This window comes from Oxyura jamaicensis, chromosome 1 (assembly GCF_011077185.1).
Source record: "Oxyura jamaicensis isolate SHBP4307 breed ruddy duck chromosome 1, BPBGC_Ojam_1.0, whole genome shotgun sequence".
Taxonomy (NCBI): domain Eukaryota; kingdom Metazoa; phylum Chordata; class Aves; order Anseriformes; family Anatidae; genus Oxyura; species Oxyura jamaicensis.
This window is the reverse complement of record NC_048893.1, coordinates 182,267,581-182,286,639: the sequence shown is the minus strand read 5'-3', so window position 1 is coordinate 182,286,639 and position 19,059 is coordinate 182,267,581. Positions and strand designations below refer to the sequence as shown.

General features: G+C 40.2%; 1 protein-coding gene across 1 annotated transcript in view; it reads left to right on the top strand.

Moving 5' to 3' along the window:
- The first annotated feature begins 13,849 nt into the window (after nt 1-13,849).
- B3GLCT (beta 3-glucosyltransferase) overlaps nt 13,850-19,059 on the top strand; it is a 59,408-nt gene continuing 54,198 nt past the window's right edge. Inside the window, exon 1 of the mRNA XM_035324940.1 lies at nt 13,850-14,091. Within this exon, the coding sequence (XP_035180831.1) occupies nt 14,004-14,091 (88 nt within the window). The 5' untranslated portion in view covers nt 13,850-14,003. The remainder of the gene's footprint in view (nt 14,092-19,059) is intronic.

Sequence of the window (19,059 nt, the reverse complement as noted above, 5' to 3'; positions counted from 1 at the left end):
ACTAAGTGCTTTCATTTGGCCTTTTGTCTTTTCTGTATAGAAAGCTTTAAGGATAAGGGTTTACTGCATTATCCTTGTTAACACTTTGATCCACATACTTAACCTGGAGAAGGAAAGGAAGAATGAAGGGGATATGTGCCAAGGTGGTAGTGTAAGCAGTTTAAAGCACAGCAACCAGTGGGCACTACTTTCCCAAGGCTGACATCTGAGCTGCCTTGTTAAGAGCATCCCTAGTGTGGGGAAAATCCACTGTAAAAAATAAAAAAATAGTGCAGGCTCTTGGGTGTAAGGTAAGCATTCTTCACTTCATAGATTTTGCATGCCTCTTGGTAAATCTCAGCAGTTTGCAAACTCTAACGTGACTCTTCATGGCTCTGTCCATGCATCAGAATACTTTAGCACCCAACACAGCATGGATCTAAATCCCATTGTAAGCAAGGGCGTGATGCTTTATCTTCCTGACACTCTGAATAAGATTCTTAACACAAGAATCCTTTTTAATCTGAGTACAAGGGTGTCCTTTTTTTCTGTGATCTCTTTTCTTTTTTTCCACACTCAATTTTCACACTGAATAACAGATCTAAGCAGTGTGCTTATAAAACATGAATTAAAATGGAGCAGGTGTTGCTTTTGAGGTTAGCATGAATTACTCAGAAATTAAGTATTGTAAATGTTTGCTTTGACTGCTTGGAAACTACCATTACTGTCTCATGTTGGTTAAGCATTCTTTGGATTTCAAAACAAACACTGAAATACATAATGCAATGCTGGAGAAGTTCAGTTAAAGATTATAGTGCTGAGGTTATTGTATACATTGCAGTCTTAATCACTTACCTTTCCAGATGTTTTAATGCTTTCACCTAATCAGCTGGATTGTCCCACTGGAAAATATGAAGAAAAGCCACACTAAAACTATTTACTTTGTACTTAATAAACTTCCTACAGTATGGTAAGTGTACCATGAATGACTTAAATTACAAAATTAATGTTACAAGGTGTTCAGGAGAACTAAATAATACTAAGCCTTAAGTATTCATGAATCTGAAATACTTTAACATGAGTGATTATCTGTTTGCAATTCCCTCATAACTTTTTTTTTTTTTTTTTTTTTTTTTCCTGTTGCTTGGACACAAGAAGTGTTTTGAGCAAGAGAAAAGACAATCTGATTAAGGAGCAAAACAAATTTCATGTAGGTGACCAGCTGCACATCACTAACTGGAAGAAGAGAAGGGTTGAACAGTTTTTAAACAAATACAGAATTTGATTGCATAAACTGTCTGGTGCCTAAGTGCAATTAATAAAATAAATACATTTGTAAATGTAAAAAGATTGCAAAGAGGCAGTGTGGATTAAAAAAATGTGCTTTTGACTGGTTTGTGTATATCAAATCAAAGAAACTGAAACTTATTTTTAAATAGAGAAAATGAAAATGGATATAAATGAAAACTGGGGGGAGTGGGGAGTGTAATGGAGAAAAAGAAGCTGAGTTATTACTCCTTGATCTGATAGCAAACCATCTGGCAATATGCTGCCAAATCATTATGTATCCTTCGTATGACTCAGTGCTAATGAGATGTGCAGGGATTATGCAGACTTCTTGTGCTTTCAACATCGGTAGAATGTTTTAAAAATAACACTTGCAATATTAATATGACATGTACTTGCTATGAATTTCTGACAGCAATCCAAACTTTTTTTTTTTTTTTTCATTAGAAAATATCCCAAGCACTTCAAAGACCATCCAAACTTTGATTTTTATGTGAACTAAAAAAAGCCCAACAACGCTCAAATATCAGTATCCTGTGTACTAAGAAATTAATTTTTCTTTTTCAACAGCTTGTGGAACTTATACTGACTAAGCACTTAGGCCTGAACAGTATGAAAAGGTAGATAAATAGCTACATTGCACTTTACTGAAAGCATGCTTTGAAAGAGCCAGCCTTTATTACATCTGTAGTTAATCTTTTTGTAATAATCTTTTAAAGTGTCTACGCGTAGTATGGTGTGTGTCTGTGCTTACAAGAAGTCCAACATTTTAATATATTGTTTTCTAAGAATAGGCTGCTAGGTTTGTTATTTGCCTGCTTGCATTGTCACGAAGTAAACAATTGCCACAAACAAATGGAGTACTGCAAGGGGGTTTTCTTTTAGCATTTATAGCATGTGCATGGCTATACTTAGAGTAAATCAGCTATTATAAATACACGACCATCTTAAGCATGCTGTCACAGAAAACTTAATAAAATATATTTTGAGAATTTAAAACTTCACATTGTCTTCGTATGAAAGCTACAAACAAACATTGAATACAATATCAGATATTGAAAGTTAAAAATCAACATGCCAAGCAAGTACTCTAAAAGGTCTGATTGCTTTCTTCTCCATCAGAAATGTCTGAAGGGTGGTACAGCCAAGGCTTATAAAAATGATTCTTTAAAAGAAAAAAATGGGATATGCTTAACTAAGAAACATCAAGTGTATTCTGGATATTGAGGGATTATGAGGGGAGCTTGTTAATTTTTTAGGTGGACATAAGGTTTGTGGTGAAAATAAAGTAACATAAATCCTTAGCTGTAGAAAAGACTAGTAAGCGCGAAGGAAGTACTATCAGAAGAACTTCAGCAGAACATTCCACTACAGAGATACAACTCTTAGCACAAGACTACTTCATGTGATCTGGACACTTGTGTAAATATAAGTATGATTTATTGTGTGCAGTATGAATAGCATACTCTGTAAAGTGGTATAAGTAATCCATTACTTAGATATGGAGACTTCAATTCACTTGCACCACAGAAGTGTTTTTACCGGAGGATTTTTTTTTTTATTTTTTAATTTTAGACATAGTCATCAAATGTTCCTCTCTTATAAGGATGAGAGCAAAATTCCAAATAAAAATGAGATGTACACATTTATCATTAATGACTGTCATTAATGATCTCCTGGTAGACTTTCTTCCTAAAAAAAAATAAAAAAAAAAAAAAAATTGACCTTTGAACATGGGCTAGATTCAAGGCTCAATGGATACAGCTGGATTGTCATGCAAGAGATTTGATTTTCATGGTGTCACAGCACTATTTGGAACATGCTGAAGACTAAGCCCTATGAGAGACTCTAAACAGATGGGCCCAAAAGTTTGGGAAACTAAAATAACGAGGAAGTCAGGAACTTTGACAGCTTTTCTGAATTTACCGGTGCTAATATCCATTTTACAGGGAATTCAAGCCAAAGCAAAAGAAATATTTACGTTTTGAAACTTACTACACTCTTTAATCTTATTTCTAAGCCAAGCTTTGGCATATAGGAATGATTATTAATAAGCATTTAATAGTTGTTGCTTTTTGTTTTGTTTTGTTTTGTTTTCCTTGTTTGCTCAGTGAAGAAAAACAAGCTTATCTATAAGATGTGGACATTGGGGGGCACTATAGCCTCACGTAAACCTTCGATCTTAAATTGTACTGTGTTGGCTCAGCTTCTTTTTTTCTTCTAGCTTAACTATATAAGGCAAGTCAAAAAGCAGAACTAATAACTGCCTATTTTTTTTTCTTTTTAGCTTGTTTTTAAGTAATCATCTTGCTCTAAATGGTAAAGGATTTCTGACTAAGAACTGATGTTGCTTAATTTAAGGAACTCTTGTTTCAAGTCCTGATCTACAGATCATCTGTGAAGCTTTTTGCTGAAAACAGAAAGATGTGCTTTTCATCCCATCTGCTTTCGTGCGTGTGTGCCCCAGCCAACCTGCAGTGGAGCTGTGCAGTAATTGCTCTTGTGTGGTTTATTCTCATCTCCTTCTGTTTAAAATGATCTCTGAATTAAAAGCTGCTTTGTATTGGTGACAGAGCTGACATACCGGATATTGTTATATGCTTCTGCAAATGCCACATCTCCTCTAAGCAGCTTACTTTTGCAATGTATTTAGGTCTTTTTAATTGGATCTTAATCTTCTCACTGGCAGGTACGAAGTTTGTTTTAGATCAGGAGACACTTAGATGTATGCCACTTTCAAATTTAATCTATTAGTGGTATAAAGCACATGACAAATATGTTCTTTTAGCTACTGGTTTGTGTGTGTATTTTTATATATATATATGTTTGCGTTTTTGTTTGTTTGTTTGTTTGTTTTTCCCGAGGTTAATTAAATGTACAGGAACAAAATATTCAAATAGCAGATAACTAAAAACATTTTACCATTACATTAAGTCAACTGACAGAGGCTTCATTTTGAAAACGGACTGACCAGTTATACAGTGCTCACTACTGCGGGACAGACATGTAAAAAGGAATACAGTATTTGGATTAATCTTTAGTTTTGGCTGTCTTTGAAGCAAAACAACAGGTTTTGGATAAAGGCTAACTGAATGATTGTTGGCTGTTGATCCTAAATTTTGGGTTAAATAGGAATCAGCATAAAAAGATTGCTTATTTTTTGAAAATGTTGCCATCAAATGAGATATCAGAAACAATAACAAATCAAACATCCGTAGTACCTGCTCCAAACTGTTTATGAACCTGTAGAAGTCTGCAGTGTTAGTTCAAGCCTTGTAAGGAATGTGTTCGGTAGAATCTGACACAAATACAAAACTCACAAACAGATTATTAAAATAAATTTACTGGATTTTCCATTTGTAATGCATTATCTGACCAGCTATACCTGTTTATACTGCTCCAAAACTGATTGCAGTGCAGTTTTGCAAGTTCAAGATCTTTCCTTCTTCAAATATTTAAAGGCTCACAAGTAAGCTTGGAGTAACAGACAATCCAGTTTCAGACCTGAAAATTGGACAGAAGCTTTAAATACACAGTGAGAGAACCAGTGAGGATCAGTGGCTCAACATAAGAAGAATCCCACTCCTCTATTCTTCAGTGGAAAAAGAAATGGAGAAGAAGCTTGATACTATTTCTGAATTCTGGTCCTGTTACTGAAAAACTATGTAAGGATTTATTTATTTTTTTTCCCTAGGCCCATAAAGGATAAAACAAGAAGTAAAGTCCTAAAACTGAAACAGGTAAGATTTAAGTCTGACATCAGAGGGAAAGATAAATAAATACTTATTCTAAACATGAGTAGAGGCAAATACTGAGGTAGATCACTGGCTTATTTTTGCATAGCAGCTTCTGTTGATGGGTGTTTCAAACTGTCAAAATGGTTTAGACCCAATTCATTGTGCCTTCTGACTAGAACTGGGAAAGGGGCAGGAGAGGACTATGGACAGTGGCTGAAGAAGTGATGTCCTGGATTGTATTTTTCCTCTCATAGGGGTTCATTTGGATCCCAGAATTTGGTGCTCGGTGTCAGCCAGGGCATGGGAGTCTTGCATAACTGGAAAATGGTTTTGATTTGTGGTGTCTCCATGCTTTGACAGGCAGCATGTGTCCTGTAGCTGTAAGCACACAGAATAAACCTCAAGAGGTCATCTAATTCATAAGTCCTGTCCCATCCCTCCCCACCACATAATTTTAATATTGTACATTCTGTAGTAGAATCTGTTGGAAACAATAATTTGTCTTTCAAGCCTACTTATCAGATCAAGGTCCTTCCAAGTACATTCTCTGCCAAATAACAGTGATGAAAAGACAAAACTGTTACTGATTTAGGGAACATCATTGCTGAGTGTTGGAGGTTGACCCTGGCCAGCAGGTAAACACCCACACAGCTGCTCACTTGCTCTCACCTTTGTCCAGCAGAACAGGGGAGAAAGGAAGAGCAAATGCAAGAAAACTTGTGGGTTGAGAAAAAGACAGTTTAATAAGGAGGGGAAGGAAGAAAAAACATGAAGTGATGCAAAGGCAGTAAGTCATCACCTCTTCCAAGCAGTGCAATGTTAGCCAGTCTCCAAGCAACAGCCGTACTGGAGTTCAACTCCCCCTTCTTCCTCTAACCCAGTTTTTCTTGCTGAGCATGGGGTTACATGGTGTGAAGTATCCCTTTGGCCAGTTCAGGTCTGTGTTTCCAGCTGTGTCCCCTCCCAGCTTCTTGCTCAATGGAAGGGATGGGGTGGAAGGACAGCAGCCTCAGGGCGGCTGTGAAGGAAGTTAACTCCATCCTGGCCAGACCCAGCACACCAAGTCTGTACAGCTTTTATGTAAAATTCAACACTTCAGTTGTTTTCCACACTGTTTACACAAGGCTCCAGTTATTGGGGCTTACTGTGCATCTCTTAGGCATTTTCTCAGGGTTAGTGGTGTTTTGGTAGAGTTACATATAGTTTTGTTACTGTTGTTACTGCGTGTTACTGGACATGCTGGACTGGGCATGTACACAATACTTTTTTTTTTTTTTCCAAAGAGTCTTAACAGCATGTTTGATTTAGAACTGTATATTTTGCTTCTGTGATTTTTTTCATTATGGCTTTGACATCAATGTCCTAAACATCTTTGACTTTTTTTTTTTTTTCATGCATCATGTTCATTTGATGCTGTTGTATGTATGTGGCTCTGTACCACACTGACATTCTGTGTTTTTTTGTCATTCAATTCCATCTGAATTTCTGTATCAAAAGCAGAATGAAGTAGTCCTAAGGGAGCAGTTGCTGGCAGACATCATCTAAAACAGCTTTGAGGCTAATACAGGCAGTATTGGTAAGTGCAGTTGCTCTGAAGTGACACCAGACTGTAGTGGCTCCTCAGGCCCATTTCATAACTGAAAATTTCTGGAACGAGGAGTGCTCTGGTTGCCACTGTCAGTTTTGCTCAATAAGGTCCTCACCTGATTAACTCTCTCAGCCCTTGTTTCCCCTGTAACCCCACTCAGCAGGGTGATACAGATGCCCACCTTTAAGCAAAGAAGATCAAGATGCAGGCATAATTAAAACCATTTTCATAGCAAAGAGGATGATTTTGTTCATGTCAAGGGATAGTCATTAGGTGACTACTCATGGGCAAGAATGGCTGGCAAGCTCAGAGTTGAACCACTTTACCTTTAATAATGAGTGACGCTTCTGCCAAATAATCATTTTAAACCACTGTTTTGCCAAAGTGGGGGCCTCAGGCAGAAAATACCAACTTCTGTGCTATGAGATGGTTTACAATCCCCAAATTATAGATTGATTATGTCTGTAGGTATGTGCCTTAAAGGTGTCATGTCATTTTCTGTTCTTCTCCCTTCTATCGTGAAATAATAATTTAGGTTGAGAAGGACCTCAGGAGGTCATCTGGTCCCACCTCACACTCAAAGCAGGGCTACCTCTGAACCTAGACAAGATTGCTCAGGCTCTTGTCCAGTAAGTTCTGAATGTCTCCAAGAATGGAGACTTCTCAACCTCTTTGGGCAAACCTGTCTCACTGTGACTTTTTTCATTACATCCCCTTAGAATTTCCCTCACTGCAACCTGTGACCACTTACTCTTCTTGTGCGCTTTTTTGAGAAAAATCTCTAGCTTCCCCTCTGAGGCCTTTTGAGTGGCTGCCTTTCCCTCCAGGATTTTGACTGTTTCCCCAGCCTGGAGTCATCTGCAAGCATGCTGAAGGTGCAACCCCTCAGGAGCTGTTTGGGACAGTGATTAAATAAGGCCAGCAGCTGCCTGTATAGACCAGCCTTGTCAGTGTGAAGGCAGCTGCTGTGGTTTATCACTCTGTGTTAAGCAGCTTCAGGTATCAGGACACAGCCTAGCACTTTGATGTCATTGTCAAAGGTTTTTTTGGGGGATCTATGTGTGGACTCCCTCTTGTTATCTTGCTCTACACCAGAAAGCGTTCCTGGCTTATAATGATCACGATTCTGTGAAAAGAGGGCTCTTATACATGCTAGTCCTCTGTTAGTCTGTGCAACTCACTAACATTTTTAAAACCCTATGTGCTGGGATGCTGTGACAGTATCCATGTGTCCTGGTTTGAAGCCTGGTCCTATAGATAAAGCATTGGCATTAGCTACTCAACTAGAGGTGAGATTTCTCTCAAGTGTCATTAAGATAAGATGAAACGATGTAGCTACGAAGCTATGAAACACTAAAAGCTAAGTTTTCTCTAAATGAGAAAACTATGCCTAATTTAGTTATATTGAAATAAAATGTGGAGACTTACCAGCTAGTGACGATTTTCCAACCTTAGTCATTCTGGGACGTGGTTATTGTGCACACCCAAGCTGGATCACAGGAGAGCAACTTCAGCTAAAGAATCTAGCTCTTATATTCCAGCCATTGCTTACAGTGTTCTGATGAATTTTCTTGGCATTATTGGCATTAAAAGTTGTAAGACAGACATACTTCAAAGTCTTTGGTATCACCATCTTGCAGGATGGATTTTTCCTTGGTTTGAAATCTACTTTGGATGTTGCACACTCTTTGGACATCTCTGAATGCCTACTTGTCTGTCCTGCTCCTAGGGAGGTTTTGTTTTTATTATTATTTTTTTGCTGCCATGTTGGGATGGCATAACAACTCCTGACATGGTCCCCGAACTGTCATAGTTTACAGTGCAGATGTAATAAAAGTATAAAACATGTGGAAGCCACTTGTGAGAATTGTAATGTTGAGGCAGTAAACTCAGCAGCTGATGGAACCCTTGAGAGAGCACATCAAAACAGCAGAAAAGTTGCTGAGACAAAATCTGAGAACACTATTTGCCTGTCCACTGCAGTGTTCCTTGAGCAGTTCACCTTGTTTTTCTCCCTGCCACTATGACTTAGCACACGGTGCAGAAGGGAAGGCAATTTTCTATATCACTGTTTATTTTCCTGTAGGAACAGAAGAAGGGGAAAATAGTCAATATGTCCACTAAGCTCTTTGTAATATATGGAAACATTTGGTTCCTATGTCATTTCTCTCACTTAGAGCCCTTGCTGTTCAACTACACTGTGACTCTCTCCATTGAAAAGGTGGTATTTTCATACATTGATAAAAAGAGACTATCAAGTACTTTAGGACTAATGTTTGCTATTTTCAAATAGCTGCACTTCAGCAGGGAAAATACAAAGAGCTCGGATATGCTTGGTAGAGGCAATTTTGTGTCAGATGGAAGCAGCAGGAGACAAAACAGGAAAGAGTATGAAGTCTGACAGTTCTTTTAGGCAGGCTGTTCATTTGACCAACAGAGTCGGCAATATGCCCATGGTTTATAATCAAGGCTGAAAAGCTTCATTCCTCTACATTTGCCTCTAGAAGCATTACCCTTGTTTCTCCTTGACTGTGTGCAATACAAAGACAGATGCAAGTATCATCTTCTTCTCATCACCCAAGAGTCTCAAGAAATCAAAATAATGCTTTCCCCCCATAATTTTAGCTATTTGTCTGCAGATACTGATTCTGAAAGAGTTTTTCAAAAATCTTGGACTAAAATAATTTATAACTGAATCATCCTATCAATATCACATGGGATTAAATCACTTAAAGATACATTTCTAATCAAATTATTTACTTTTAAAAGTAATCTTATCCAATAAAACTGGAGACAACACTGAGTTTCCAAAAGTAGAAAATAAATAAAAAAGCTAATTGTACATTGTTGAATGTTACAAAATGTTAACACTAGCTTAGGGATAATGTGCTTTATGTACTTTCCCCAGGACACTGACAGTTTTTTTTATATATATATATATATATATATATATATATGATAGATTTGAAATACTGTAGTAGTTTTAGAACAAAGCCAAAGAAGGAGGTAGAAATTTAGGTGTGCAGAATGACTAAGGCCAACATGGTGACTTTGCACATCTGAGGATGTTTTGAAATACAGTCAGTGAAATTTAAGAGCTGAAACAATATGGCAAGAACAATAAAGGATCGGATTCTGCAACTAAGCTATGATCCTGTGGGAATGAGGGAATAAAGGCTTCGGGGGCCTGGGGAGAAGGAGGAAATTTAGTTTCTAGCTTTACCTTCCAAAGTATTGCAATTTCCAAGGTTGCATCTCTCCTACACAGACCTGTTGTTTTACTGCTATTGCACATTTTAAACCACAAATTTAGGAAACATTAAACTTGACAAACTGCAGCTAGAGGTTATATTCTTTACACCACCTGAATAATAAGCATCACCATTTGTTTCTCTGAGATTATGCATTTCAGAAGGTAAGCCACATCTGGAATCTGGCAGTCCAGAGGCAAAAGATGTTCAGTGATGCTTACTAGAATGATCCAATCAGAAATTTCAAGGTGGGGACTAAAAAGGAGATGGAAGCACTGATGCCTAAAGCGGCTTTCTCAAGATGCTGGGGATCTGTGTCATGTTCCATGAATTGACAGAACTCCTGATTCTCACCCATGGCTTAGTCTTTGTGATTCAAAGATGCTGAAATACCTGTATTGTCATGTCCCCTTCTTCCATCCCAAGTATGCATAATAAATAAGCGGACCAGGTTGTCATCTTCTACCTTGGAACTTCTCCCAGCGTTGCCTCTTTTTCTGACATGGCTATCTGAGCATTTTGTTCTGGGCTAGAAACTTTACCTGTTCTTTGGTTTATGGAAAGGAAGAACTGAATAAAACATTAGCCCAAATGGCACAGTTGGAATACAAGTATATATTGTGAAAGTTTATCCTTATGTTTTGTATAATAATAAACACTTGCCATAACTACTACAAGCTTCTTTCTCCATCGGGACTCTGGATTCTCTAGCTTCTTGCAGCCACTTAATATATGCAAAAGATGAAAATAGTAACACTGAATCTATTAAAAGGTGTAAAGACTTAAATTTACCATGTGTGGGGTCCTGTTGACCAACGTAATAGGTGAAAAGTTGTCCCCATTCAAATCATGGACAATTTTTAATTGGTGAAATATTGCTCTGTCTTTTGGATCAAAATGTTAAGCTGAAGTAAAGCAGCAAATCTTCCACAGATTGGTAAGTAAAAAACCTCAGAAATTCTACAGGCCTTGTAATCACACAGTTTACACTACAATACTAAATTTTATTGACTAAAATAGACTAAATTGGATGTAAGATTTCTGTAACACACATGCTATTGCAAGTTTTCAGAAGACACAGTCATTTACTTTTTTAATTGCTCTTTTTCCAGAAGGTCCTGATTTACTTTTAGTTCTGGAAAACATGCCTTTTTTTTTTTTTTTTTTTTTTTTTTTTTCTTGCTTTGTCTTCTTCTAAAAATGTCATTTGTGAAGAATAAATTCTCTGAAATTCTGAATTTGTATTTAATATCTGGAAAAGACATCCTACAAGGACAAAATAAATTTGATATGCATAACTCTATGCATATATATTTTGCAGTATTTCTTTGGGATTTGTAGTCCCCCTAATTAATCAAAAACATGGAACAGCATCAGTGCTACATTTGAATTAGTTATTAATGTATGATATATGTAGTATTACCAGGAAAGGAAGTTTAGTGTTGCTCTGAACTTCTGTATTCCTTACCAGAAAGTTCCTTATTTTCATCCCTCCTGAAATGGAAATTCCCAGTGGGGTAGTTAGAACAACAGACAAACGTAATCCGAGTTTGTATGTACAGTAGAATCAAAGAAAAGGATTTATTTCTTCCCCTTCCCAGCCCTGAATATAAAACATTTAAGCGGTATTTTTCTTAACAGTTGGAGAACATAATGATACATGTAAGAGTTCCATATTTTGAGTAAGGTTGTTACAGTGAAATTTCTGTTATGCTTGAGAGAAACCAAAACATTTACTACATCTCTCTCTCTCTTTTTTTTTTTTTTTTTTTATTATTATTATTATTATTGATTTCTGAGTAGGGAAACATTTGAATATCGGTGTTTCTTAACTATCTTGAAAGTGAGAAGTATCGTGTTTATCCCAACTGCTGAGGGCACAATCTTTGAGACATTCATACTTACAGAAACCAGCAGAGAACAGGGAAGTAGGAGAAAGGGCAGGAAACGAGTCTGAAACCTACAATCAAATGCAGATATACATGATATGCAGAAGGATTCACAACTTTTAAAGAATTAGAATTAGACAATTTAGAGAATTCTCTAAATCAGAATTTCAAGAATTGGAATTAGAGAAACATAGTATGAAAGTTTCTACTTCTTTTGTGTAAGAATATTTGTTCTTGAGGCCAGTAACTTATTTAGTGAATCAGAATGTCAGCAACAAGAGATTGTTCTGTAAGGGAAATAACAAACTGTGGTTGCTCACTCGTGTTCAATTTTCCCTTTCTCTTCAACCCCCAGTAATATAAGATGGGTCTACGCAAATAGATTTAGCAAGTCTAATTCCCTAAGGAAGTCTGGCTAATATATTTCTATTGAGGTAGTTTTACAGGGAAGTGTGAAGTGTGCTACCAAGTTACAGTGATATAGATGTGCTTGCCTGAACTTGCAATGAGAGTGAACATTTATCACTATGAAAAGATTTCCATTCATCTTCAAAATCACCTCTCTGGCATACTTAAGGTACCCTACTGAATGCTTGATCTGTCAGGAAAAGAAGGCAGTAGATCTAAAAGCTGCAGAGTATTTATGAAAGGTCTAGGTCAGGTACTATGCTGTTGGCCTTACTGAATTAAAAACATAGGAAGTTTATGGTTTTCCTGGAGGCTGAACCAGATGTGTCCAGTGAGATCAGGGTGTACTGCGTGATTGGGTTGGTAGAAGGGGAGTGTCTGTGCTGGAAATCTGTATTTGATGGGAAAATGTGTGCATACAGATCTGTATGGAATTCATGGCTATGATTACCCAGTGTGTAAGCAATTGTTACCTCGGGATGCCAGGTGTCACGCTCTAAATGGTGTTTAAGGACACAGAGGAAACACACCTTACATGCAAGTAAAACCAAGAATTTTTCGTTAAATAAAATGTAAAGAATTTCATCATTATTAATGCAGATCTATTTGCTACAGAAGGAGAGAAAATGACAATGCAGTTAATACTGCACGTACACTGGTTGGTTTTTACTCCTTTTCCTGGTTTTACGCTCACCGTTCTGCTGCTGCTCTGGGTCTAAAGTTGGCAGTTTCATTCTGGTGCTGGGGACATCACAGCAAGTTGTCAGCCTGAGGAGTCTTTCACTGGGAAGAATATGATGTCCATGTTGATGGTTGCTTCATACTCACTCCAGAATACATGTGGGGTCATTCTTTTGGTTTGTGAACAAGCTTTCATATTTGTTATCTTTCTTCACTGACCTCAAGAAAGAGACAGTTGTACATGTAGTCTTGGACACCTGGTTGATGAGAGAACAGGCTGTCACAGCTAAACAAACTGAAATAAAGGTGCAGGCAGGTCAACGAAGTTCAGACTGCAGCTCAAGTTCAGTACAAAGCTGGCAGCCTGTTCATGGCAGCACAAGGGCTACGGGGTTACACAGGCAGTTATGAGGTGGCTGCCTGGAGGTTCAGCATACTCTGGGGCAATGCTTTGTGAGGTATTTAGAGATGTACTAGGCCACTTGCTAAGTTGGACTGTGTTCCTGTAAGAGTGATGGATATCATTTGACAATATTTAAGTTTCCTCATGAGAAATGAAGAAAAAAAATAATGTTTAAATTGGACAATGTAGAAACCTTGTTGGAGGACCTCCTGTGGAGTTTGTAATTGAGCATTGAGAATTAAAGACATCTTAGTTGTTTTTGGTAATGGCAGCTTGATGTTTGATACTGGCTATGGAGAGCTGCGCTTATCGTGATGATTTAGGGTTCTAATATTGCAAACTTAGTCCGTAACGGTATGGTCCATAACTTTACAGTCCGTAACCATACAGTCCACAACTATAAATGGGAGTATATTTCATCATTAACGGTTTTAAAATTAAGCCGTATCCTCCGGCCAGAGCCGCCCCCCAGGCAGGCACCAGAGGGGCGCGGGGCCTCCTGCGGGCCCCGGCGGCGAGAGGCCGGAGCCGGCGAGGAGGAGCGGCCGCTGCCGCCCGCCAGAGGGCGCCGGGGCCCCACGTCGCCTCCCTCGCTCCCTCCCTTCCTCCTCCTCCTCGTCCTCCTCCTCCTCCTCCCGGCGCTGGCGCCCGGTCCTGCCGGGCCCTGGCGGGGGAGGGAGGGGAGGAGGGCGGGCAGGCGGCGGCACCGCCACCAGCCGGAGGCCGCTCGGCAGAGGCGGGCAGCGCCGTGCCCCCCGCTCCTCTCCTTCCCCCGCCGCGATGCCTCGGCAGCCCGGCTGCGAGCGCTGGCTCCTCATCGCCGCTTGCGCCCACGTCTTCGTCCTCCTCCCGCTGCCCCGTACCCGCGGTGAGTGACCGGGGGCCGGGACGCCATGGCGAGGTGAAGGGAGGAGGGCACGGGACGGAGCCCCTGGGGCTGGGACGGGACGGGTTGGGGGCGACACACCGTCCCTTAACCCTTCCCCTCAACTTTGTTGGAGGGCGGGCAGCGGGGCCCGGCCGCTCGGGCTCCCCTCAGCGGCTCCGGCGCTGTGGTGCCTCTGAGGGCCGGTGCCGCCGCCGCTTCCCGCCCCGGGGCCGCCTGAGGGGAGGCGGCCGCGGCTCCGCGGCGAGGAGCGGGCGGGGGGCAGCCCTGGGCGGCCCTCGGAGAAACCCTGCCCTCAACGACCCTTCCTTCAACAACCCCTGCCCTCAACAACCCTTCTTTCATCAACCCTTCCCTCAACAGCGTGTGGAAACCACCCCTCGAGCCCTGTGTGGAAGAGCACCGGACCGAGAGCGGGTGTTTCTGAGGGGAGAAACGCCGCCCGGTTAAAATGTCAGCGCGAAAGAAAAAAATAAAATCTTATATCTTGATGTGTCTTGATTTCTAGAGACCTTTTTAGTCTGTCTAGGCAGGTAGGGGAAGATTGCGAGAGAAGGGTATGTCAGCAGTCAGCTCGCCACGGGCTCTTGGAGTTAGAACTGCTGCCTGAAGTGCGGAAAGCAGAAATAAATGTTTACAGCTGTTCAGTTTCTCGTTATTTGTGTTCCCAAACGCATCCAGGCTCTGTCAGCATAGGCTCATCAGTTTATTCTGAGTCTTTGGGTTTGATTGCCTTCTGCTAGCGTGGCTTGTGGATCAAAATCCTGCCAGAGAAACCTAATACAAATAAATCCAGTTTTTAGCAAAGTGAAAGGGTGATATTTTGATTTTTGCCTCATAAAACATTTTTCCTTTTACCCATGCAGCTTGGGCTTTGCAGTCCTGATACCCTACTGCTCTTCCTGAAGCTGTATTTCATGCCTCTAAGAATGAGGAATTTTTCCTCCAGTGGTTCAGCAAGATGCTATTGCACCCGTAACTTCTAAGAGGGTTATGATAACGCTCTGAGGATAGCAGCTTCAATTTCCCTGTGTGTGTATGTGTATATAAATATATTCTATAGACAGAAGTGGAAAAACATGTGTTCTTGCTTGTGCAGTTATCTCTTGCCTAGTAGATATTGCTATAAAATTTGCTTACCCAAAGCTTTTTGCAGTATCAGGGCTTTTTTCCATTTTTTTAACATCCTTTTATTTTAAAGTCCTTTCTTTTGTAAATACTGTAGGTTTTTGAGATGGCTCGCCATAATAAGCTTGCAAAGCAATCAACTTCGCTGTTGGAAATCATTTGGATTTCATTTCACAGGAGAAAACAGCACGTCTGTTAGTAGTTATTTTATAAATTCCAGCTTGCAGGTGACAACTTGCAGAATGGGAAGATGTGTTCGGGTGGTGGTGTTTGGTCTAGCTTTCAGACAATTGGAAGGAATAGTGATGATGCTTTTTCTTCCATGGTTTTCCTTTGGTTACCTTTTATGAAGATACTGGTGTATACAACACTTGCTCAGACATTTCAGTGGTTTACAAGTGGTGATTTTAGCTGACTTCTTCGTATATCAGCTTAAATAAATCAGTAAAAAAACGAGTTGCATTTATTTTATAAAAAGCTTCAGATGCTGAAAGTCTGCTTGCATTACCTCCTCTTCCCCCTTCCCTCTGCTTTCTTCCCACTTTTCAGCCTTACCTGGTTAGATCGGGGTCTTTGATGCTTATAAGGTAGGAACAATAAAGAAATGTCATAAAAACATGGATGTAAATACATAAAGCTAATTTATTTTGCCTGCTAGTGCTCTCACACCATCTCATTATGGAAGATCCTATCTCTTTGACTGACAGTGGAGGTGCAGATCGTCTCTGGAATCATGTCAATCTGTAGACTCTTATGTTCTTGAAAATGTGGGGAGAAGAAAAACAAGCAGCCTCCAACCAAAGCAAAAATAGGCCTTTCATTAAGTTGTAACTGGAAGTATAAGGAAATTGTTTTAAATATTTTGTCTATTGTGCACAGCTTTTGTTATTTGAAGTGGCTTTTAATTGTGATTTTGCTGTACTTAAGTCATAGAATCACAACTTTTCTGTAGCTCGTTTAAGTCAACCCACAGCGTTGGTGAAGGGGTTCAGGCAGCCTTCAATCAGACCATCAGAGAGAAGCATACCAGAAGTGTTGCCTTGAACAGGTTTTGCCTATGAAGGCAAAAGAAGTACCTCCTCAGTTAACAACATCCTTTGCACTTAAAGGACATATCCTCATAGTCATTGTTTATACTTGAAAGGGTAATACTGAAAAAGAGGATTGCTTCTGGTTTTATAATACAGTTTTATTACATTATATAGTATATTTAATCTACAGTATTTATTTCCACTTTCCTAACAGTTTGTTGGTACGTATTCATGCAGTTCAGCTGCTGAATGATTAAAATAAATGGTTGTGGGTTTTTAACTTATTTTATTTTATAGTGCTATAAGCAAATCTCCTTGCTCACCAAAATTTTGGTTGAAATAATGAAATGACTGAGAAAAATAATGAGCAATTGAAACGGCTTTTATTCCTTTCTCTGATTAAATCTCCAATTTTGTGGAAATTGATTCAGAAATGTTGTCTAGCATTTCAGTTGATTTTGGCCCCACTTTCAAAGGAAATAAAGATCAGCTTGATGAAAAGAAAGAGCTTTAAAATCTGTCTAAAGTTTCTTTGCTTTCCTTTCTTAGCCTCAGTCCTCGAGCAGCTAGCAGAAGGAGGTGAGGACTGGCAATTGACATGTTCGGCTTCTGGCTGCTTGTGCCAGAGCATGTAAATAGCTGCGTGTGCTAACAAACGTCAATGAACACAATGCATTAAGTAATGAAGTGACAAAACAAAATTACAGCTTGCACTTAACGCAGTGCTGGTGGGTTTTTGTATGCGTGTTTTGTTTAGATGGCTTTGTTTGTGAGAAATTGTACAGTTTATCATCCTAACCTTTTTGGTCATGGCAGTGCCTACAGAGTTTGAACTATTATGAGGTAATTAGTTTCTTCTTGTTAATATATTTTCTCTGTGTCCCTAGGTAAGTCAGTGGCCCTCTTGAGGTTTGTATTACCTCAACAGAATTAAAGGGATAGGGGCAAATCCTGGCCTTGGCAGAGGTAGCTCTAACTCCAGAGAGTGGTGCCTTTCCTAGGGAATTCTGTGCTGAAAGAAATCTGCAGTTTTCTGAATTAGTGATGGTATTTGGGCATGAAAAGTCATTTTGTAGTTTTGTTCTCTTTTTAACAGTAGCATCTGTAAGTTCCCAGACATAGGTCATCCCTCTCTTTGTTTGTGTAATGCTTGCACAACAAAAATACAGTCTTTCCACAGAGCTTATAGTTTCCACCTGTGTTGCGCAACTGAGCGGCCATGACCTGTGTCTGTAGTTAGATTTTTTTCTGCCTGTGCTCTGCTTCTGGGCATACCCTTCTCAGAAAATTCTAGGGAATTAATTGTGGGTGGATGAATTCGTCTTAGAGATGACCATTGGCTTCCAGGCACTGTTTCCCATCTACCCTGTGACCCCTTTGTTGATGAGTGTTACGCCAGCTGGACTTAGCACAGTCTCCTCACTCCACCCTTTTTCTGATAAATCTCTAAAAGAGGATATTTGTGTCCAGGCTGAGAGATCAGATTGCTTAGCCAGAGCAGTTCATCTTGGCCGCATGTTAGTAAGCCTTGTTACCCCGCAAGTACATCCCTGTGTAATCCTGAAGATTGCTTTACTCGTATCAAATTAGATTGTGTGATCATAACGGATTTGCTAACAATGTTGTCCGGGGACCATGGCATAACCATTGCTAAAATAAATTCGTATGTTCTGCCTGAGTGAAAAGCTCAGTTGCTGTTGGGTGGAGACTCTTGGGGCTCCTTTGGAGTGTCTTTGGGGGGTTAGTAGTGTTCCAGTAGTTTAAAAATAATAATCAGTTCTTGTCTCCTCCTTAAAATGCATTAACTGGAAAAAAACCCTTCCTATAATATTTAAAGTAAAAGATACAGAGTCATTTAAATAAGTTTAACTGTTGGAAAAGATGGCAAGGCAGCACGTCTGAAATCTCTGGGAGGAAGGGTAAAGGTATAGAGAGAGGCTTAACATTCATCGCTGTCAGAGTTCAGTTTGTTTTAATAAATGGAACGTGTCAGTGTTGAACTTGCCCTTTATTGAGGTCAGCTGCAACAAAATCATTTTCAGCCAGGCGTATTCAGTTGAGCGCCCTCCTCAACAGTACAGAACGACTGCTGTGGGAGATGGTCCAGGACAGCTGGCTCATTTTGAAGGTTCACTTCTTGGAAGCTCAAGAATGGTCCATCCCCGAAGTTCTGCCTTTTATCTGATTCTCTGCCCCATTCCACTGCAGGCGGTGGGGGCAGTGAGCGAACGGCTGGGTGATGCTCAGCTGCCTGCCAGCTTAAAGCACAGTGCCATGTCACTTCAATCCCCGTGAAGGTGGTGGAGCAAATCATCCTGGAAACCCTTTCCAAACACGTGAAGGACAAGAAGTTGATCAGGAAATGTCAGCACATTTTTATGAAGGGGAAATGATGCTTGAGCAACCCCACGGATTTCTGCAATGAAATGCCTGTGCTGGTGGATGTGGGGAGAGCAGTCGGTGCTGTTCATCTCAGCTTTAGCAAGCAGTTAGCGCTGCCTGCCTAATGTCCTCCTGCCTGGGCAGCGGTACAGAGTGCACCCCCAGCAAGTCTGCGTACGTTGTGAAATGAGGGTGATCTGCCTGTGCTGCTATTCAGAGGGACCTCAACAGGCTGGAGAAGTGGGATGACATGAATCCCATCAACTTCAACAGTGGGAAATATGCCCTGTCCTTCCCCTGCGGAAGAATTGCCCCCCACAGCAGTGCACATGGGGGCTTGCTGTCTGGCCAGCAGCTCTGCAGCAAGGACCCGGGGCTTCTGGTGGACAAAGCTGACCAGGAACCTGCG